Raw genomic sequence first — 23,033 nt, 5'->3', positions numbered from 1 at the left:
GAGCCTGGGGGCGTCACACTGCCCTGCAAGGGTGGGGAAGAGGAAGGAAGGAGGACGGTGCTGGGGAATCCCTTAGCACATGTGTGTTTATCCCTCTAACATCTCCCTCGGGGACCTCTGGCTTCCTTCTCCTTCTCCATCTTTACCTGCCCCACTTTAAGTGCTTGTCATCTACTGCGTACCAAGTTAATGATGGGTCAGAGCCATCAAATTACAGGATCTCAGAAGTAAAATGGCGCCCATGGCACTCAAAGGGATAGTGCCTCTCACCAAGGAGGTATTTAGAAACGCGTGGAGAAGTCTTTTGTTGTGCCGATGACCGAAAGTACCGTTGGCATTATGGGAGGGGACCCAGAATGCTAGACCTTCTGCAGGTGTGAGGGCCAGTGTCCCATCCCAGGAGCCACTGGCATGCTTGGTGAGGCACGCTTGAAGGCCGCTTCTTCAGATGAGAGAAATCAGAGCCAGGGGACAGTGACTTCCTTGCTCAAGGTCACACAGTCGGTCAAAAACAGAGCTAGAACTAGACCCACGTATCCAGGTCTGCCCTACTCCCCATCCACCCGATCTCAGTTTCAAAGACCGAAAAATCTTTAAGACAAAAGGAAGTTATCTCTAGCAGGAGAATATTTGCAACCTTGATAAAAGGAGCAGAGGATATGTTTTGACCAGAGAGGAGGCCTTGGCAACTCATGTAGAATTCTCTGGTCTCACAAAGTCATCCCTGACTAGAGAGAGACCAAAGTAAATGTGTGTCACAGTTCTATCATCCTTTGTCACCTCAAATCTTCTATGCAATGAGATGGAAAAGAAAGAAAAGAATGAAAGAAAACAGAAAGAAGCGATGTCTAGAATAAATGCTGGTTATGTGGTTGAAAAACAAAAATTTAGTCGAAGAGTTTAAAGACGATTTTTCAGACACAGTGTCATGTTATACCACGACATAAAAGCTCTTCCTACTACATTTTTGTTTTTAGAACAGGCTGCCTAAAATTAAAAAAATAAATAAATTTCTTGCGGCACCTGCAAGGCTCAGTGTGTTAAGCATCCGACTTCGGCTCAGGTCATGATCTCACGGTTTGTGAGTTCGAGCCCCGCATCTGGCTCTGTGCTGACAGCTCAGAGCCTGGGGCCTGCTTCGGATTCTGTGTCTCCCACTCTCTTTCTGCCCCTCCTCCACTCACTCTCTCTCTCTCTCTCTCTCTCTCTCTCTCTGTCTCAAAAATAAACACTAAAATTTTTTTTACAGAAATAAAAAATAAAAAAATAAATTTCTAAGCCAATTCAAAGGATATCAAGCCAAAGTCACCTGACACCTTTTCCCCACCTACTTTGCTTGGTTTAGAAAATATGATTATCATGCTCTGCAGTTTTTAGAGGCCATGGTGCGTGGTATTTGAACGCTTCATTTATTCACAGTTATTGTTGGTGACCTTGGTATATGAAAGACCAAAGCCGATGAGAACTATCTCAATCTAATATCTTAGCAAAAAAAATATAGGCAGACTGTATGCAGAGCCGTGTGCTCTGTGCTGGGCACAGGACATGGGAAGGACGTGGCCGGGTGGGGCACACTGTGGGGATGGCCACCCAAGTGGTCGGGGGTAGAAAGCCATCCAATCACTTGGAAGAATAAGCGATGTTTAGCTTTGATAAGTGAAGCCACCAGGCAGGACAAGATAATTGGACTTCACTTTAGAAAGCACTGGAGTGGTTGAAAAATATTTTTTGTTATGGAAATCTTTAAATATACAAGAATAGAACAATATAAGAGACCTCCATGAAACCATCCCTGAGCCACACCGTTATCAGTCAGTACTCAGCTGGTCTCAATTCACCTGTACCCCTACTCGACTATTTTGAAGCCAATCTCAGACAGCATATCATTTCATCCTCGAACACTTCAGTATGTATTTTGCAGAGAATTAGGAAAAGAAAATTTTTTGTGAGTGGAACCAGAGCCAGTGGGTAGAAGCGGAACAGATTTCAGTGAAGTATGAGAAATAATTCTAACAGACCTGTCAACCATTGAGTGGATTGCTCTGGAAGGTAGTGAGTTTATCGTAAGGAGATATTCAAGTCAAACCTGAATGAGCCATTTGTCCTCAGCGTAATTGAGGAATCCGATCACTGGACACGTGATTGGACTTAATCAGTAGTTCTCATATTTTTTCCCCATAGAGAAACAAATGACAGGAGACACAGAACTGCTCTGCACACACACTTGGTTTCCTACAAGCCACGGCCACTCCATATATCTCCCCCGAGAAAGCACGTTCAAGTGCAACTAAGAGTTGTTACCAGAGAGATAGCTTAGTTAGCTTTCATTTATGAGGCGTGAAAAGCAAATCCTTCACAAATTCTGATACTTTGAACAGAAACAAATCATGGGGACCCAGCCCACCATGACTCTTGACATCCAGTGGGTCCACAGCTCTGAGAATGAGAACCACCGGAGCAGTTGGCCATGAAGGTCCACTCTAACTATGAGGGGGGTTGATTCTATGAGTAGAGCAAAGCCGATTTGTAGTCTGTATAGGAGTTACTCACATGGAAAAGTTGGAGATGAAGGCTCCTTTGGGAATCTGAACATCAAACACAACATTCTGAGGCCGTGGGGAGTTGTTCACCACTTTGGTCTGGATGAAGGTGTTGGCCATACGAGAAGTAATAGTGGACTGGACTTTATAGCTATAAAGAGTTACTTGATCAACATCGTCCTGTAATTGGTAAGAAAGCATAGGCGTACTCATGGCAAAATGGCACAGAACTTCACCACATATTTGATGTTAACAGCACTACCTTCTACCATGAACAATCCTCAGGCATTGCGAAGCATATGACTCAGGTATTACTAGGCTTTCTCCTCGCTTAGAATATTCTCCAGGCAGAAGCCTGCCTTTGTTTTAAGATCTCTGGAGATGCCTTTCAGCTCTACGGGTCTATTAATAATGACGTTTAAAGTGAGAATGCGAGTAGAAAATGGTTGTGGGAAGCAAGGTTGGAGCGAGAAAGTTCAGGCAACAATGTCAAATGCAGGGCCCTAGCAAAGGAAAGGATACAGGATTGCGGGTCTAGGGGACCCTGGCTGTGTCTTCAGAGTGGGGCGCAGCAAGGGGACAGTGGGGTTGAAATACACGTGCGGGCCCATACTGCTACCTGCCTTCTTCCACCGTATCTGTTACGGGGCCATCTTCTCCCACTTTTCTTCTCCTTCCCCCAATTCGAACAACATACAAACTGTAACACGCTGCCGGGTGTGAGCAACCAATGGAACGTGGAGAGAAAGTATCGTGTGGACGCGATGATTGGTCCCGTGCTCTGGATCACCTTTCCCCACGCTGCTCTACAGACTTAGTGTGAGCTTAGTGTGCAGCTCTAGTGTGAAAAATTACGGTATCTCAGTGCGCTCAAAGGCAAGGTACTAAAAGCCCACATCTTTCAGGAGATGCCTGAGAACTGCGAGCTTCTTCAGGACCATGGCAATGATGTGACCCATCACAAGATTTTGCTTGTTTCTCCAAACGGATTTGCTTATTTCGATAGTAGGTGTCACGTGCCAAAGTCCGTCAGCCAAGATTAAGCCTCTGGACTCGGTAACAGCCAGCAAACTTCAAGCTACGACAAAATCCGGGCTACATTACTTGTCCTTACTACCCCTTAAATGTATGCTTCTCAAAGTTTCTGTCCGTGCAGAGCAGGAAGCCAACGTAAACCACTTCCTTTTGATGTTTTCTCACCACAGGAAGGACTTCTTCGAACATCTCAGGGAATCGGGCCATGTTGTGTTGGGGAGCTCCCTCTCACAGTCCCATTCCCCCCTCCATATTTTAAGTGAAAACGGCTAGGCTGGAATGAATACATGTGCCTGGATGAAGCCAGTGTTGTTGGCAAAACTTGAGACGGTTGAGAGAAACGACATTTTCAGCTCCTGGTGACATCTCTCCTGGCTACTCTCATGCTGAATTTCAGACACACTTCCAAACAGAATTGGGCAAGAGGATATTTCGCAAGTCAGGTAAATGCTCTCGGGGATAGAGACGAAGGAGGCAACCATATTGATCTCCAGATAATAGGTAACAGGAAAATCATTCTGGCGTTAATTTTTAACAAAATCAAAGTAAACTCACCATCGTTTCTCCAGATTCTCCGGAAACGCTTCTCTGTGAAAGGAAGTTAGATAATCATTCTTCAAGAGTGTGTTACTTATTACCTAGAGGACAAAAGCTGCTTTCTCTCAGTCAAAAAAAAAAATTTGTTTCCCTTCAATACTGATCTGTAATTGATTCACTGGAGCCGAGACATAAATGTCAAATAGTCTCGAATACTATTTTCCCAATGGTATGTTTCTCTGAACACATTTCCCAGCCACTTGGCAAGCACATCATTCTTTGATATAATGCTAGAACAAATATTTTTATTTTATTTTATTTATTCTTTTTTAATATGAAATTTATTGCCAAATTGGTTTCCATACAACACCCAGTGCTCATCCCAAAAGGTGCCCTCCTCAATACCCATCACCCACCCTCCTCTCCCTCCCACCCATCAACCCTCAGTTTTAGAACAAATATTTTTATTTTTATTTATTTATTTATTTATTTATTTATTTATTTATTTATTTTTTATTTTTTTTAATTTTTTTTTTCAACGTTTATTTATTTTTGGGACAGAGAGAGACAGAGCATGAACGGGGGAGGGGCAGAGAGAGAGGGAGACACAGAATCGGAAACTAGCTCCAGGCTCCGAGCCATCAGCCCAGAGCCTGACGCGGGGCTCGAACTCCCGGACCGTGAGATCGTGACCTGGCTGAAGTCGGACGCTTAACCGACTGCGCCACCCAGGCACCCCAGAACAAATATTTTTAAAAAACATTCAACCAAACACACACTGAGTGGCCTGTATCACCTTTATCCTGTTTTATTTATTTATTTTTTATTTAGTTGAGTGGTGATCTGGATGCTGGGGCTCTGGGCATGCCGTTCACAAGGTCTATAAGTGCTTTGCCTTACAGGGTCCCTTGTCCCCCACCCCACCCCACCCCCATCCTTCAGACCTCAGCCTGGGGGAATTTTGTCAGTCAAGCTCTCTCATGGCCCCCCACCCCCAAATCCAGGTACGTTTCCTTTAAGTTTCCATGGCAGCTAAATTCTTCCTTCCAAGCGAGACAGTGTGGACGTGTGTCTCTCTCTTCCATTGGGCTCAGCTACGTGAGGGTAGGGATTTCGAGGTATTTCCTCTCTGGGGCCAAGAACAGTGACTGTCATGTGAAAAATCCTGTACTTCAACTGCCATGCGAGGGAATTATCCACATGAAGGATTGTCCTCTGGACACGGAAAGCCGAATGGGTTTAAAGCAAAGGGTGAACACCTAATGTCTGTTGAACTTTAACAGAATAAGTCAGGTGCTGGATATAAGGCTAGTTATGCTAATTTGGGATGAACTGAGGTTTTAGGGCAGTGTTCCGTGACATCGTGAGGTCAACAGTTACCCTCTTCTGAACTTTTTGAATGTAATTTTCAGTGACGAGAAGAAGTTTTCCCTCTTGTGGCCGGATGGCATGAGAACTTGCCTATTGGATTTCAATACTACTGGTCTACAAGAAACCTGGACTTTCAGAGACTCAAAAAGTCACATCCGTACAAAATAAGCCGTTGGTCGGCTTCGTGTGGTGTCCATGAAACACCCCCATTCTCAGCACGTGGCCTCCATGCAGGAGAAGCCATACCCTGGCTGGCTTCCCTGGAGAACTCACCCCCAAGAGTTAGAGGACGCATCTGTGCTGTTGCTGGCAACCTCCAGGATACAGCCTTGGACATGGCCGGTCCCCAGACTCTGAGCTACTCCCCACCGCAGCAGTGACTGCCCCAGGAGGATGTGTGCTCAGAGGGAGGTATCTGCCACCCCCGGGAGAAGAAATGCCCTCCTTAAGAAGAAATCCTTCCTTATGAGGCAGTAACATCATCCCATAGTCTTAAAATTAGAAGGAAACACATAGCTCTTCATCCTTTAAGGAACTAAGGTGACCATTATGATAAAAAATAAAGCTCTGAGACCACTTAGCAAGAAGCATCTTAATCTTTTCCCTCCTTCGGTCGTGATCTCTTTCACTCGTTGTCCCTTTCGAGACTGAGGCTTACTGTACCTGAAATCTCTGTTTCTCTGGTGCAAACTGAAATTTCCCCGGGGCCAGCTCCACGAGATCTCCATATTCTGCAAACTTAGAAAAGAATTTAGGATATTTATTTCTATTAATAAAAAAGATTCAGAGCAAAGGAGGCAGCGAGGGACAGGCATAAGGGATTCATTCATTATGCTTTGCTATCTTGTTTCCTATAACTCTGGGAAATCCCATTTTTTAATACAATGACTTCTTTAATGTTTTTATGTTTGCTAGTTATGTCTCAGAGGTGACCAAATGGAAGCTGTTATCCTCCAATTTGTTGGACGAAGGAACGCATTTTTTAGTCGGCCAGAAGACGACGGGGGCATTCAGGTGGGGGTCACCGCAACCCAGTGATCAGGGAGGTGCCTGGGGGAGGCATGGGGTAGATCTTGGCATCAGCAAATGTGTGAGTGGATAAATATGTCCATACGTCTCCTCCAATTTAAAATGTTGATAGGAAAGGAATGCACAAACACATTTGGGTATCTTGGCTTGGATCCCTGGCTCTGTCAGTGAGATTTCCAACACCCTCTGGGGGTTCTTAAGGTGTTGGAAAATAAGATCGTTTCTAAGCAGACAGAGTGACTCCCCCCGCACCCCTGCCATCCCGTTCTTTGGCATTTTTGTGGGTAATCCACTCTGCACGTATTACAAAGCCCCTGCATCTCCTACGATATTCCCATAACACACATTGCTTTTCTGGCGTCGGAATAACTCTTGCGTGACATTCAAAATGACTCAGTCCAAAACTTTCCTTCTGTTGGCGATGGCCAAGGATCTGAAGTAAAGGCCTTGAACTCCCTGGAAATAATTCCTGCCATCTGCCAGCCTGCAGGCCATCTCCTCCCAACAGGAATATTTAAAGTGCCCTCACTACAGGACTCATGGTACACATGGGTATGAAAACCAATAGTGTTAATGACTTTTCTTATACTGAAAGCAATGTGTCATCCTCATCCAGCTAATAATTATTAAGTGCTTCCTAGTGCTTGCATGGTGCTAGGTAGTTTACATATGGCATTGAATTCCCCTAGTACCTTTGGGGTAGGTCAAGGATCCCCATTTTTCAGATAAGGAGTAGGCAGCCGGGTTCCATAGATGGCACCCCGTGGGGCCGGTCCATTGAATTTGACTTAATACTCATGCAAATCCCATTAATGCTTTCAAAGGTAAGTATACATTCCAGTAATTAGAAAAGCAAACACTCCTACCCAGATGAATTTTACCACAATTTCCTTTCCGCACAGACCACAGTCCTTAAATGGCAATGGCCACAGACTACTGGGCAAACGCACAGGGCAACGACAAGGGGTTTTCTGGAAGTACTTACTTCTGGAAGTCCACTGGTGGGGATTTCGAAGCCTCGTGTCACAGAAACGAAGAAGCAGACGAGAAGGCACGTGAGTCGACTCATTTTGCTGGGTGGCTTTGCCAAGCTCTCCGTGCAGCGTCTCGGGAGAATTCCACTCCTCGCTGAACCCAGTTCAAAGGAACAGCAGAAGAGTGCGTTTTTCAAAAGAAGAAAAAAGAAGAAAAAAGCTCTCAAACTTTGTTCAAAAACGGGACAAATATTTGTTCTGGAGTTCAAACTTGCGCTGTGGGGGTGGATCGGACACCCAGAGGTTATTCAAACAGCAAAGCCAGAGGTAGTCAGTGGGCTGTGAGGACAAGTCAGGGTCAGATGGATGTGCTTTCTTTGCCTTTTGCTGATTTCTGTTCATCTCAGAATCAGAGGGACCTGAAGATCAGCATCATCCTCTTTCACGGACCAGGTGGGGAACTATATGGAGAAAGAGAGTCAGAGAAATAGCGTCAGTGTAGAGTTTCTGGAAACGAAGCCCTTTTATTCAAATGAAAGCAGGAGAAGTTTAGCACAAGTGGAGAAAGAAACACAATGGTTTTCTGAGCAAAGCATTCACTGCTAGCCTGTTCCCCTCTGTCTCTGATAACTGAGGATCCGCTGCAGTAAAGCACCAGGCACAAAGCCGTGCCAGGTACAAAGGCACGCTCTTCAGTGGGGATATTTCATGAGTGTCTTTGACTCAGAGGACAGTATCTGTTCTTGTGGCTGTCCCTGATCAGCCTCACTCAGGTCCGTGGAAAAATTAATTCTCCTCAGTTCCAGAATCAGAGAAAACCCAGTCTGGAAACACTGTGGATGATTGCTTCCCATTTGTGGTCTGGAGATAATAAGATAATGTCAGCTAAGAGGTACTGAGCCTTTCTGGTGTCAGGCATTTTTACTTATTATCTTTAACTCTCTCTCTTTTTTTTGAATCTATACAAGAACCGTGCGAGGTATGTGCTATATTTATCCTCCTTTATAATGGAGGAAAATAAGGCTAAGTAATTTATTCCACATCTCACGTTAAGTGGAGACACAGATCCAGCAAGGTTGGCCTGACCCCAAGCACTTTGCTCTCCATGACCACGCGGGCTTAGGAGAGGTAATCTGCCGTCCATCACTGGGATCCAGTATTCCAGGTGTGAATCTAGACTAGAATTCACCTGAAGTCCCCAACCTGCATGGTAAGTCTACTTGATGAGTCTTTCTCTTGAGTTTCTATCCCAGACATTTGCTTGAACAAGGGTCATGCCGTGGACCCCAGTTTGGTCAGCAGGGGACCTGAGCCCCCATGCCTTTTCTGGTTTTCCTTCTCAGAGTAGAACCCATGGCTTCCTGCCTAATGTTCTGGGATCTAACACCTGGCCTTGGACTTGTAGCTGGAAATGACCACTCCCTAAAAGTCCACTCCCACGGGGGAACCTGCACCTGCATGGAACGAGGAAGTCTGCTTTGGCCTCAGACGCGTGATGCTGGAGAGCTCTTTCCAGGGGATCCTATTCTGAGCACACCCAGCAGCTTCCCTCGAACCCAGAGACTCACTGTGAGAGTTACATCGAACACACGGCCATTGTCTGAGACAGCCGTGGATTTTGTTTAAAGGGAAATGGTTTAAAAGTTTATTTCAGAAACAATGCAAAGGAAGAAAGAAAGTCAAAAACAATGCCCTGAAGAGAAATTTATATTGAAATATGCAGGATGGTACATAAAAAAACTACAATTTTATTTATAATATCCACGCACATGCCAAAAATCATTCGAAGTGTAGTTTCAAGTAGAATATACAATGCAAATTAAATTTAAAAAATTTGACAATTAAAAAAAAAAGTCAACCATACGCCGTCTCCATGAGACACTTCATCTCAATGAGACAAAAACAGACTAAAAGTTGATATTGCATTAAAATTCTGTTCATTTCAAAGACTTAAAAACAAAGAGGGTGTTACAAAGGGGGTATCAGGTTAAAATAGATGTAGCAAATCATAACAAAAAGAAAGTCAGAAGAGAGAATTAAGTTTAAGATTAGAAATTAACAATTTGGAGGGGCACCTGGGTGGCTCAGTCGGTTAAGTGTCCCACTTCAGCTCAGGTCACGATCTCGTGGTTCATGAGTTCGATCCCCACGTCAGGCTCCGTGCTGATGGCTCAGAGCCTGGAGACTGCTTTGGATCCTGGGTCTGTCTCTCTCTCTCTCTTTCCCTCCCCCTTTCGCACTCTGTCTCTTGCTATCTCTCAAAATAAATAAACACTAAAAAATTAAAAAAAAAAGAAATCAACAGTTTGGAGAAAAAATGATAATAAAATACGTTTTTAAATTGGAAGACAGTGATCCATCAATGTGATTAATAAATGCAGAATATGTGAAAACAATTTAAAAGTGAAGATGAGGCATACAGTATTTTTTGTGAATTTTTTTTAATGTTTATTTTTGAGAGACAGAGCATGAGCAGGGGAGAGGCAGAGAGAGAGAGAGGGAGACATAGAATCCGAAGCAGGCTCCAGGCTCTGAGCCGTCAGCACAGAGCCTGATGTGGGGATTGAACTCACGAACCAGGAGATCATGACATGAGCTGAAGTCGGATGCTTAACGGACTGAGCCACCCAGGTGCCCCAAGATATAGAGTATCCACATGAATTGACCAGTGTGTCAAATTCATTTACATTAAATGTAAAATATTTATTAAAAATAGCCCATAATATAGAGGTAAACAGAACAAAAAAACGGAGAGAGAAATAGAAAAATTACATAAAAAAATAATTGAGCCTGACCACTTTTTGGAACTTCACACGATATACAATATCTGGACAACGTACTGAAAGTGACATCGTGGTTTTTAATTAATCCAATGAAGTAGATGTTGTTTTCACCCACAAATCTGAATTACACACTAAAAAAATTTTACAACCAATTTACCTTACTAAAAATAATAAATATTATCCTGGACCACATTTTCATACCAGGAAAGAATAATCCATAAGAGTGAAAAGGGGATTTGCCTAGGTGATTGAGGCTGTTATAACATAAGAAAATTTATCAAACTAAAACTTCAGCAACAAAAATACTAAAAATTTCTCACTCTCAATAGCTATTGAGAAGTCACTCAATAAATTACAAAATCTATTTCAGGTGAAAGTGCTTAAAACATTAATCTCAGGAAGCTTTTTTTTTTTTAATATACAGGAAGAGTGCATGTGCATGTGTGTGTGAGTGTGTGAATGTGTGTGTGTGTGCGCATACACACGTATGAAACCAAGACTCAAACTGGAAAAAATCAAGAAACACTATGCAGAAAAGTCACTTCTCTTAAAAAGAGAAACCACAAGATTAGTTTTTGTTGAGGGTGTGATTCCTAATGTAGAAAATTCAGAGACTCTCATTAAAAAATTTACTAGAAGTAGCAAATCTGTTTACCAAACAGCAAGGTACACAGGTGAACCCGCAAAATCAGTTACATTTTTCTTTACTAGTGATTGCCCTAGAAATGGCGCAAAAGAAGTACCTTTTTACTAAGTGTATCAAAAGCACATAGACATTTAAGTCAGGACAGAGGTTTATAACAAGAACCATCTTCAACTTTGGTAAAATAAAGGAGTTTATAGAACTGGAAAACTCTACGGGATGAAAAGACAAAAGTCAAAGAAACATGGTTTGAAACCACTAAGAATTATGCCCCATGTTTTAGGTTTTAAAATTCATTACAAAGCACAAGTTAAAAAACACCTATGGTGTGATGCGTAAAAGTATAGATGCTGATCAATGGAATAAAATAGTGAGTCCAGAAATACATGTCATATAGAATACATTACAGACCCGTAGCAACAAAACACTAGGGAATGAATTCAGTCCTTCATAAATGCTCCTGGAACAATTTGATAGGGGTATGAAAAAGAATCAACTGTAATCCGTACCTCATGTGATATACAGCAAAAATGTAAATTATTCAAAGAATTTCATGTTAAAAAGAGTAATGAAAACTGGCTAGCCTACTACGTGCTGGGTCTTTTTTGAGACACCTAAAAAAGGAAACAGTAGAACGAGTTAAGATTTACTAGGACCGAAGAAAGCTGCAATCTGTCTTTACCTGTCCTTTATAGAAGAGGGCACGGAGGTTCAGAGAGGTTAAGTGGACTCGTTCAAGGTGGCGGAGGCAGGATGGGAACACGGGCTGAGGCTGGCAAGCCTCACAGAAGATGTGGCTCCTAGATGAGCAGAGACATGACATAGAAGGAAATGTAGACGTTACATTACACGGGTTAAACAATACTCAGATGGAAAACAAAAGCGGCTTTAATTTGCTATCAAACACATACCTTAGTCCTCTGGTATCCGTGGGGACAAGTTCCAAGATCCTCAGTGGATGCTTGAAACCGTGGATAGTACTGAGCCTTATGTACGCTGTTGGTTCCTCTACATACATACCCACGATCAAGTTTAACTTACAAGTTCGGCAGAGTAAGAGAGGAGCAACAATAACTAACAAGAACATAGAGCAATTTAACAAGATAGTGAAGTTCTGTACGTGTGGTCTCTCTCTTCTCTCTCTCAAAATGCCTTACGGTCCTGCACTCACCCTTCTTGCCATGGCGTGAAATGACAAAATGCCTACGTGATGAGATGAAGCGAGGTGACGCAGGGGTCACATGTAGCGTGAGGCTGCTGTTGACCTTCTGACCTTCTGAAGATCCTCTTCTAGATCGTGGTTGAGATGGCAGGAAACCAAAACCGGGAAACTGGAACTCTGGATAAGGGGTGGGGGGGGGACTGCTGTATTCCACCAAAACACAACTCAGAGTCTTACAAACGGTACCGGGAGCTGTAGAGAAATGGATGATCACGGATTGCTTGGTGGCACAGAGACTTGCTCCATCTGTCTGGTGACTGACGTGGTACAAATATAAGCCACAAGCTCTAAAATCTTGCCACACTATCCCTACCCCAGAAACAAAGTCCTGGGAAGTGATACAAAGGGGGAAAATGTAGAGCAAAGTTTATACCTGTGAAATATGGACAAACAGCAAAGGGAGAAACTATCGGGGGCTAAGAGAGCCGCGCGTTGGTTAACGAACTAGTTCATGTACCATAAACACCCTGATGGAGACTGACTGTCAAGTGGCTCAGCATGGCGGTGCACAAGGACGTGGGAAGGGCAGACAGCACTCAGCAACCTGTGATAAACTGGAGAAGAGGACGTGGTTCCGGAAGGTATGGCCAACTCCCTTCAGGAAGGACGCCCATTTCACAGAGGAGACGTTGCTTCCGTGGGTCTAGGAGGACGGGCAGGATTTGTCCAGGCTGACTGTGGGAGAATGCCACCCAGAAAGGGAGTGTAGGGGGTGCAGAGGTGGCCGGGGCATTCGGGGCGATGGGCGTCCCTCGGTCTGGCAGGAGATGGCCAGGGGCCCAGGTGCAGGAGAGCGTGATACGCTGCACCAAGGGACTCTCAACGTTGTGCTCTGGGCGTTGGGAGTCCAACGAGGATTTTTAAAGGACAGAAGCAAGACAAAACACGTTTTATAAAGTTCACTTCAGGTGAAGCGAGGATGACGGAAATGGAAGTTTCTGAGGCAGCGGAGGTGCTCACGCGCAAGGGAGGCATGGAGCTCTAAGCCAAGGCAGCCGCATTGAGGACCGATAGTAAGATGCTCACGTTTGAAATGCTCTGTATTTATGTCACTTAGCAAGCGGGTGCTTTTGATGTATAGAAGTGCATGCGCTGATTATTGCTGAGTAACAACGAACAGCTTGCAGATGGGTGAAGACTTGCATTTACAGCTATAAAAACTGGGCAGTTGGCAAATAGCCACAAAGTCTTGGTGACTAAAATGTAGTGTTTAGGTGGAGGTTCTTTAAAAAAAAATGTTAATGTTTATTTATTTATTTTTATATAGACATATATTTTAATGTTTATTTACTTATTTATTTTTTATTTAAGTTAATTTTTTAATTTACATCCAAATTAGTTAGTATATAGTGCAACAATGATTTCGGGAGAAGATTCCTTAGTGCCCCTGACCCATTTAGCCCATCCCCCCTCCCACAACCCCTCCTGTAACCCTCAGTTTGTTCTCTTCTGTTTTGTCCTCCTCTCTGTTTTTATATTATTTTTGCTTCCCTTCCCTTATGTTCATCTGTTTTGTCTCTTAAAGTCCTCATATGAGTGAAGTCATATGATATTGGTCTTTCTCTGACTAATTTCGCTTAGCATAATACCCTCTAGTTCCATCCATGTTGTTGCAAATGGCAAGATTTCATTCTTTTTGATGGCCGAGTAATACCCCATTGTTCATATGTACCACATCTTCTTTATCCATTCATCCATCGATGGACACTTGGGCTCTTACCATATTGTTGATAGTGCTGCTATAAACATTAGGGTGCATGCATCCCTTCAAAACAGCATATCTGTATCCCTTGGATAAATACCTAGTAGTGCAATTGCTGGGTCATAGAGTAGTTCTATTTTTACTTTTTTGCAGAACCTCCATGCTGTTTTCTAGAGTGGCTGCACCAGCTTGCAGTCCCACCAGCAGTGCCAAAGAGATCCCCTTTCTCCACATCCTCGCCAATATCTGTTGTTGCCTGAGTTGTTTATGTTAGCCATTCTGACAGGTGTGAGGTGGTATCTCATTGTGGTTTTGATTTGTATTTCCCTGATGATGAGTGATGTGGAGCATTTTCTCATGTGTCGGTTGGCCACCTGGATGTCTTCTTTGGAGAAGTTTCTATTCATGTCTTTTGCCCATTTCTTCACTAGATTATTTGTTTTTTGGGTGTTGAGTTTGATAACTTCTTTATACATTTTGTATAACCCTTTATCTAACATGTCGTTTGCAAATATCTTCTCCCAGTCTGTCGGTTGCCTTTTAGTTTTGCTGATTGTTTCCTTCGCTGTGCAGAAGCTTTTCATTTTGATGAGGTCCCAGTAGTTCATTTTTGCTTTTGTTTCCCTTGCCTCCGGAGACGTGTTGAGTAAGAAGTTGCCGCGGCCAAGATAAAAGAGGTTTTTGCCTGCTTTCTCCTGAGGATTTTGATGGCTTCCTGTCTTACATTGAGGTCTTTCATCCACTTTGAGTTTATTTTTGTGTATGGTGTAAGAAAGTGATCCAGGTTCATTCTTCTGCATGTCGCTGTCCAGTTTTCCCAGCACCATTTGCTGAAGAGACTGTCTTTATTCCAATGGATATTCTTTCCTGCTTTGTCAAAGATTAGTTGGCCATACGTTTGTGGGTCCATTTCTGGGTTCTCTGTTCTGTTCCATTGATCTGAGTGTCTGTTCTTGTGCCAGTACCATACCGTCTTGATGATTATAGCTTTGTAGTAGAGCTTGAAGTCCGGGATTGTGATGCCTCCTGCTTTGGTTTTCTTTTTCAAGATCGCTTTGGCTATTCGGGGTCTTTTCTGGTTCCATACAAATGTTAGGATTGTTTGTTCTAGCTCTGTGAAGAATGCTGGTGTTCTTTTGATAGGGATTGCATTGAATATGTAGATTGCTTTAGGTAGTACTGACATTTTAACAATATTTGTTCTTCCTATCCAGGAGCATGGAATCTTTTTCCATTTTTTTGTGTCTTCTTCAATTTCTCTCATAAGCTTTCCATAGTTTTCAGTGTATAGATTATCACCTTTTTGGTTAGATTTATTCCTATATATCTTATTGTTTTTGGTGCAATTGTAAATGGGATTGATTTTTCTTTCTGTTGCTTCAATGTTGTTGTATAGGAATGCAACCGATTTCTGCATATTGATTTTATATCCTGCAACTTTGCTGAATTCATGAATCAGTTCTGGTAGTTTTTTGGTGGAGTCTTTTGGGTTTTCTATATAGAGTATCATGTCATCTGCAAAGAGTGAAAGTTTGACCTCCTCCTGGCTGATTTGGATGCCTTTTACTTCTTTGTGTTTTCTGATTGCAGAGGCTAAGACTTCTAATACCATATTGAATAACAGTGGTGAGAGTGGACATCCCTGTCTTGTTCCTGACCTTAGGGAGGAAGCTCTCAGTGTTTCCCCATTGAGGATGGTATTAGCATTGGGTCTTTCTTATATGGATTTTATGATCTTGAGGTATGATCCTTCTATCCCTACTTTCTTGAAGGTTTTTATCAAGAAAGGATACCGTATTTTGTCAAATGCTTTCTCTGCATCTATTGAGAGGATCATATGGTTTTTGTCCTTTCTTTTATTGATGTGATGAATTACATTGATTGTTTTGCAGATATTGAACCAGCCCTGCATCCCAGGTATAAATCCCACTTGGTCATGGTGAATAACTTTTTTAATGTATTGTTGGATCTCGGTGGCTAATATCTTGTTGAGGATTTTTGCATCCATGTTCATCAGGGAAATTGGTTTATAGTTCTCCTTTTTAGTGGGGTCTCTGGTTTTGGAATCAAGGTAATGTTGGTTTCTTAGAAAGAGTTTGAAAGTTTTCCTTCCATTTCTATTTTTTGGAACAGCTTCGAGAGAATAGGTGTTAACTCTTCCTTAAATGTTTGGTAGAATTCCCCTGGAAAGCCATCTGGCCCTGGACTCTTATTTTTTTGGAGATTTTTGATTACTAATTCTATTTCTTTACTGGTTATGGGTCTGTTCAAATTTTCTATTTCTTCCTGTTTCCATTTTGGCAGTGTATATGTTTCTAGGAATTTGTCCATTTCTTCCAGATTGCTCATTTTATTGGCATATAATTGCTCATAATATTCTCTTATTATTGTTTTTATTTCTGCTGTGTTGGTTGTGATCTCTCCTCTTTCATTCTTGATTTTATTTATTTGGGTCCTTTCCTTTTACTTTTTGATCCAACTGGCTAGTAGTTTATCAATTGTGTTAATTCTTTCAGAGAACCAGCTTCTGGTTTCATTGATCTTTTCTACTGTTTTTTTGTTTTTGTTTTTTTATTTTGATAGCATTCATTTCTGCTCTAATCTTCATTATTTCCTGTCTTCTGCTGGTTTGGGGTGTTCTTTGCTGTTCTTTTTCCAGCTCTTTAAGGCATAAGGTTAGGTTGTGTATCTGAGATCTTTCTTCCTTCTTTAGGAAAGCCTGGATTGCTATATACTTTCCTCTTATGACTGCCTTTGCTGCATCCCAGAGGTTTTGGGTTGTGGTGCTATCATTTTCATTGGCTTCCATGAACTTTTTAATTTCCTCTTTAACTTCTTGGTTAGCCCAGTCATTCTTTAGTAGGATTTCTTTAGTCTCCAAGTATTTGTTACCTTTCCAAATTTTTTCTTGTGGTTGATTTCGAGTTTCATAGCACTGTGGTCTGAAAATATGCATGGTATGATCTTGATCTTTTTGTACTTGCTGAGGGCTGATTTGTGTCCCAGTATGTGGTCTATTCTGGGGAATGTTCCATGTGCACTGGAGAACAATGTATATTCCGCTGCGTTAGGATGAAATGTTCTGAATACATCTGTTAAGTCCATCTGGCCCAGTGTGTCATTCAAAGCCATTGTTTCCTTGTTGATTTTTTGATTAGATGATCTGTCCATTGCTGTGAGTGGGGTGTTGAAGTACCCTACTATTATGGTATTACTATCAATGAGTTTCTTTATGTTTGTGATTAATTTATATATTTGGGTGCTCCACATTTGGAACATAAATGTTCACAATCGTTAGGTCTTCTTGGTGGATAGACCCCTTAATTATGATATAATGCCCTTCTTCATCTCTTGATACAGTCTTTATTTTAAAGTCTTGGTTGTCTGATATAAGTATGGCTACTTCGGCTTTCTTTTGGCGACCATTAGCATGATAGATGGTTCTCCATCCCCTTTTCAACCTGAAGGTGTCTTTAGGTCTAAAGTGGGTCTCTTGTACACAGCATATAGATGGATCTTGTTTTCTTATCCGTTCTGTTACCCTATGTCTTTTGATTGGAGCATTGAGTCCATTGACGTTTTGAGTGAGAACTGAAAGATATGAATTTATTACCAGTATGTTGCTTGTAGAGTTGGAGTTTCTGGTGGTGTTTTCTGGTCCTTTCTAGTCTTTGTTACTTTTGGTCTTTATTTATTTATTTGTTTGTTTTTTTCATCTTTTCTCCTCTCAGAGAGTCCCCCTTAAAATTTCTTGCAGGGCTGGGTTAGTGGTCACAAACTCTAATTTTTGTTTGTCTGGGAAACTTTTTATCTCTCCTTCTATTTTGAATGACAGCCTTGCTGGATAAAGAATTCTTGGCTGAATAGTTTTCTGATTCAGCACTTTGAATATATCCTGCCACTCCTTTATGGCCTGCCAAGTTTCTGTAGATAGGTCTGATCCTGGATAGACCTGATCTGTCTTCCCTTGTAGGTTAAGGACTTTTTCCCCCTTGCTGCTTTCATGATTCTCTCTTTGCCTTGAGTATTTTGTGAATTTGACTATGATATGCCTTGTTGATGCTCGGTTTTTGTTAAGCTAATGGGGGTCCTCTGTGCTTCCTGGATTTTGCTGTCTGTGTCTTTCCCCAGGTTAGGAAAGTTTTCCGCTATGATTTGCTCACATAACCCTTCCACGCCTATTTCTCTCTCTTCCTCTTCTGGGACCCCTATGATTCTGACGTTGTTGCTTTTAAATGAGTCACTGATTTCTCTAATTCTTAAATCGTGCTTTTTTGCCTTAATCTACCTCTTTTTTTCTGCTTCATTATTCTCTATAAGTTTGTCCTCTATATCGCTGATTCTCTGTTCTGCCTCATCCATCTTTGCCGCCACAGCATCCATTCGAGATTTCAGCTTAGTTATAGCATTTTTTATTTCATCCTGACTAGCTTTTACTTCTTTTATCTCCACAGAAGGGGATTCTGATCTGTTTTCGACTCCAGCTAGGATTCTTATTATCGTGATTCTAAATTCTGGTTCAGACATCTTGCTTGTATCTGTGTTGGTTAAGTCCCTGGCTGTCGTTTCTTCATGCTCTTTCTTTTGGGGTGAATTCCTTCATTTTGTCATTTTGATGGGAGAAAAGGAATTAATGAGGTAAAAAAATTAAAATTAAAAAAATTAAAATTAAAAAATTAAAATAAAACACACACACACAAAATCAAATAAATGATGCTAGATCCTAGGTGTGTTTTGGTCTGGATGTTGAAAGGGGCTTGATAGATTAGAGAAAAAATGAGAAAGAAGAAAAAAAGGAAATCATTTGAAAATTTGAAAAAAATGAATACACTGAAGTAGGCTAAAATGAAATGATGGAAGTAAAATGGAATTTGAAAAAATTTGCACGAAAGTAAAAACTATAGTAGAAAAAAATGAAAGAAAAAAATTTTTAATAAAAATTGACAATAAAAATGAATTTTTTCTCTTTCTGTTTTCAAGAAAAAGAAACGAAAAAGAAAAAAGCAAAAAAAAAAGAAAGAAAAGAGAAAGAAGGAAAATTGAATAGATGGACCGGTGAACAGACTGAAATACAACTGAAATTACTTCATTTTCCCCTAGAAGTCAGACTATGAAGCGCTTTATAGTTCATGAATTAAGCAGGCGGAGAGACTTGTGTGCCTGAAGAGCGAGGTTGGCCCAGGTGGGCGGGGCTTGGTGTAACAGCTCCGCTCTCCACTAGGTGGCACTGCTCGCCTCCTGGGGTGGATCGTTGCAGAGTTGCAGAGCGTGTAGGTGTGTGTACGCGAATGCGTGATAGCGGTGAAAATGGTGTTCCCCAGCAATCAGTCTCTAGTACCAGAATTCTGTTCTCCCCGCCAGCAGTGGCGCTCCCGACCTTTGTCTCCGGCTTCCATCCACTCCCCGCTTTCACCCAGTCCGTGACCGAGCCCCAAGTAGTACCTCTCTCCCAAGTTTTGTCTCCGATGCGGCTGTTTCTCCCAACCTCTTACTTGTGAGGGAGGGCGGCTTTGACCTGTCCCGCCCGTCTGCGGGAGGCTCTCACCAGCGATGGCCGGGTGCCGGCCACACCCAGGAATGTTCTCAGTACCAGGCTGCTGCCGCTGCTGCCCCAAAACTGCGGCTGGATGCCAGCCCGCCCCAGAAAAAGTTCTCGAGACAGTGTAGCAGCAGCGCCTCCGGGATGACGGCAAATCGCAACACACGCCTGGCGCCAGGCTCCACCCCCAGCGACCTTGTTTCCAGCTGGAGCGAATGTGGTGGTTCTCCGGGGTCCCCTGGGGCCTTGCCTTTGGTGGCGGGGAGCCACACAGCTTCTACCAGGTGTCCTCCCAGCAGGGTACCGCCGCTCCCCGTGTGGCCCCAAGACCCCCGGACCCCACTCCGCTCCTGGGGATTCACCCCTCCCACCAGAGCACCGCCAGGTATGGAGCTGCAGGGCTGCAGCCTATGCGCGCCCCCTGCTTATGGTCTTAATGGCACTTAAACCCTCTCCTTTCTCCTTTTTAGGTTCAGTCCCTGCGGCTGTTTCCTTTTTTCCACCTTCTTTCCAGCTGCTTTTGAGGGGGATGCTTTTCCCGTATTCGCCCCTCCCCCATCGTCTCCGTCCTCTCTCCGGAGGCTCCCCACCCTCTGCTCTCCCCCAGTTCGCCTCTCCACCCCTCCTACCTGCCGAGTTCTGTGGTTCGGGTTGTGCAGATTGTCATGTTAATCCTCAGGTCAGTTTTCTAGGTGTGCAGGATGGTCCCGTGTTGGTCTGGCTACATTTCATGGATGCCAGACACACGAAAAACTTCCATGCTGTGCCGCCATCTTGGCTCCTCCCTCTCATGTTTATTTATTTTTGAGAGACAGAGCATGAGCAGGGGAGGGGCAGAGAGAGGGAGACACAGCATCGGAAGCAGGCTCCAGGCTCCAAGCTGTCAGCACAGAGCCCGACGTGGGGCTCGAACTCACGAACTGCGAGATCTTGTCCTGAACCAAAGTTGGACGATTAACAGACTCAGCGACCTAGGTGTCCCTAGGTGGAGGGTTTATGAACAATTTATCCTTTCTTCTGTAGGATAATGGTTAAGAACATTGGGCTTTGGGGTCTGGCTTCCTGTGTTCATAATTCTGGTTCTTTCACTTACGAGTTGTGAGACCTCACGTGATCTTCTAATCTCTTTGAGTCTTATCAGTAAAATAAGAAAGCTCCCCACTACTATGGACTGGATTATGTGCTCTCCAAATTTGTATGTTAAAGCCCTAACCCCCAAGGTGACTGTGTTTGGACATGGGGTCTATGAGGAGATAATTAAGCTTAAAGAGGGTCATAAAACCCATAAAATCCCGATCCTACAGAATTAGTGTCTTTATAAGGAGAGACACCAGGGAGTTCTCTCCCTCCCTCTCTACCCCCCACTCCCTGCCAGAGGAGCACACAGGACACAGTGAGAAGGAGCCTGTCTGCAAGCCTGGGGGAGACCACTCACCAAAAGCCCAGTTGGTCTTAAACTTCCCAGCCTTCAGAACCGTGAGAAATCAAAATATCTGATGTGTAAGCCACCCAGAGTGGTATTCTGTCACAACCGCCCCGGCAGGCCAGGTCCCTCACTCATTCTCACATGGTTCTCGTTGGCATTAAGGACAATAACACATATAAAATCCTCGCCATGTACTCAGGGCTCAATAAACATTAGCTATAGTTATGAATTCCTTTTTTTTTTAAAGTTTATTTATTTTGAGAGAGAGCGAGAGAGCACGTGTGTGTGAGTGTGGGGGAAGGGGAGAGGGAGAGAGAGAGAGAGAGGGAGAGAGAGAATCCCAAGAAGGCTCCGCACTGTCCATGCAGAGCCCCTCTTGGGGCTCAAACTCATGAACTGTGAGATCATGACCTGAGCCGGAATCCAGAGGTGGACGCTTAACCGACTGAGCCAGCCAGCTGCCCCAGGAATTACTTTCATCACTAAAGATTGATTTCTATGCACTGAGATTTAGGGCACGCAAAACCAGAGTTTAATACTTATTGAACCATTTTTATCCATGAAGTTACCTCTCCTATTTTTCAGATTTGTGACAGTGAATCTTAATTCAGCACCTGCCAGCACAGTTCCTTACACATTTGCTAAACGCCTTATGAAGTTTTCCTTCATATGCTATTTAGAGCTGCTGCTGTCTTTAGGGCGGTCATGATGTACCTTAGATTTTATGCTTTTATCACCAAACTTTCCCTGTGAGAATAGCACATAAAACCCACATTTCAGACCAACACAGTGAGGAAATTTTATATATTAGCCAGTCCTGGCAGAATTTTATTTTCCTTGCAACAAACAAGAAATGTGGCCTCTTCGGCGAAGGACTGAACTAGGCAGCCCCCGCCCGGGGAAGAACTGTGTGACAAAGCAAATGTGTCTTATCCTGGGCCCAGCTTCTGGTGGCCTGGAGCTTCCCGCTACATTTCACGTCGTCCCCACTCTGGTAAGGTAGCGGACTGAAAGAGGGGACCTGACTGGGGGGCCTCTAGGGCTCTATATCCATTGGAAATTTTGATGGCAGGGGTTTAGAGGGAAAGCAAAGAAGTCAGTATTTATTTAGGCACCTCTTGTATTTCCAGCAGAGTTAAGAGAGAGGAGAAGTGTGTCCAGCATGGGGGACCAATGGCTACAGGCTCCTGTGATCCGTCTTGTTTTCCATGGCCACCTTTCTCAGGAAGATTGAGTGGTCGCCTACGTGGACACAGGATCCGAGAATGTGGGAGCCAATGAGATTCACAGCTGGGAACCCACTGAATTAAAAGTGGGGCACCAGACTCTCCCGGCTTGATAATGGGCATTTGGGTGACATTCATCCAAATGCTCAGGATGTATAGATGCAGGTGACGTGCAGGCATCTGGTTTAAGTGGGGGCTGGGGAGCCCCTCAAGTAAAACCACAGGGGAGTCACCAAGCCATGCTTTGTGGCTGCCACATGCTTATCAGAGGGTCAACCCTATAAAGGAGACTTTCTCAGCTGTTACTCACAGCGTCCCTCACTGACTTTTTGAAGGGTCTTGGGGTGAAAGCTACTGCAGAAATCAAAAGGATAAGATTCACTGTCACTGGCGCTTGGCTGGCTCAGTCGGCTTAGCGTCCAACTCTTCATTTTGGCTCAGGTCGTGATCTCACGGTTCGTGAGTTGGGGCCCCACGTCGGGCTCTGTGCTGACAGCGTGGAGCCTGCTTGGGATTCTCTCTCTCCCTCTTTCTCTGCCCCTCCCCCATTCTCTCTGCCCCTCCCCCTCTCTAAAAACAAGTAAACATTAAGAAAAGTATAATTTTTAAACACACAAAACAATAGTACTGTATTGTATGTGGATGTATACGCTTGTAGGGAAACTATGAAAACCTACATTGGAATAATGCCTACTAATTTTCAATAATGGTTTCCCAGGGGAGAGACAGAGAATGGGAAAGGAGGAGACGTCAGTGGTATCTGTTATTATTTCTTAGAGAAAAGAACTTGAAGCAAATATGAGAAATGGAAATGCTAGTTGTTTTATATACATATGTACTTATATATGCATATTTTTTAATTATAGTAAAAGCATGTAGCATAAATTTACTCTCAACCATTTTTTAAAATGTTTATTTTTGAGAGAGAGTGAGTGCGCATGTTCATGGAAGGGGCAGAGAGAGAGAGAGAGGGAGAGAGAGGATCCCAAGCCCACTCCACACTGTC

At 43.3% G+C, this 23,033-nt stretch overlaps 1 protein-coding gene across 1 annotated transcript in view; it reads right to left on the bottom strand.

Annotated features, from left to right (window-relative positions):
- The window catches only part of ITIH2 (inter-alpha-trypsin inhibitor heavy chain 2), a 38,511-nt gene extending 30,901 nt beyond the window's left edge, over positions 1-7,610 (bottom strand). Inside the window, exons 1-4 of the mRNA XM_047866624.1 lie at positions 7,498-7,610; positions 6,147-6,221; positions 4,131-4,163; positions 2,551-2,720 (exon numbers count right to left, since the gene is read on the bottom strand). Of these exons, the coding sequence (XP_047722580.1) occupies positions 2,551-2,720; positions 4,131-4,163; positions 6,147-6,221; positions 7,498-7,581 (362 nt within the window). The 5' untranslated portion in view covers positions 7,582-7,610. The remainder of the gene's footprint in view (positions 1-2,550; positions 2,721-4,130; positions 4,164-6,146; positions 6,222-7,497) is intronic.
- Positions 7,611-23,033: the final 15,423 nt, after the last annotated feature.

This window comes from Prionailurus viverrinus, chromosome B4 (assembly GCF_022837055.1).
Source record: "Prionailurus viverrinus isolate Anna chromosome B4, UM_Priviv_1.0, whole genome shotgun sequence".
Taxonomy (NCBI): domain Eukaryota; kingdom Metazoa; phylum Chordata; class Mammalia; order Carnivora; family Felidae; genus Prionailurus; species Prionailurus viverrinus.
This window is presented reverse-complemented; position numbering and strand designations above follow the sequence as displayed.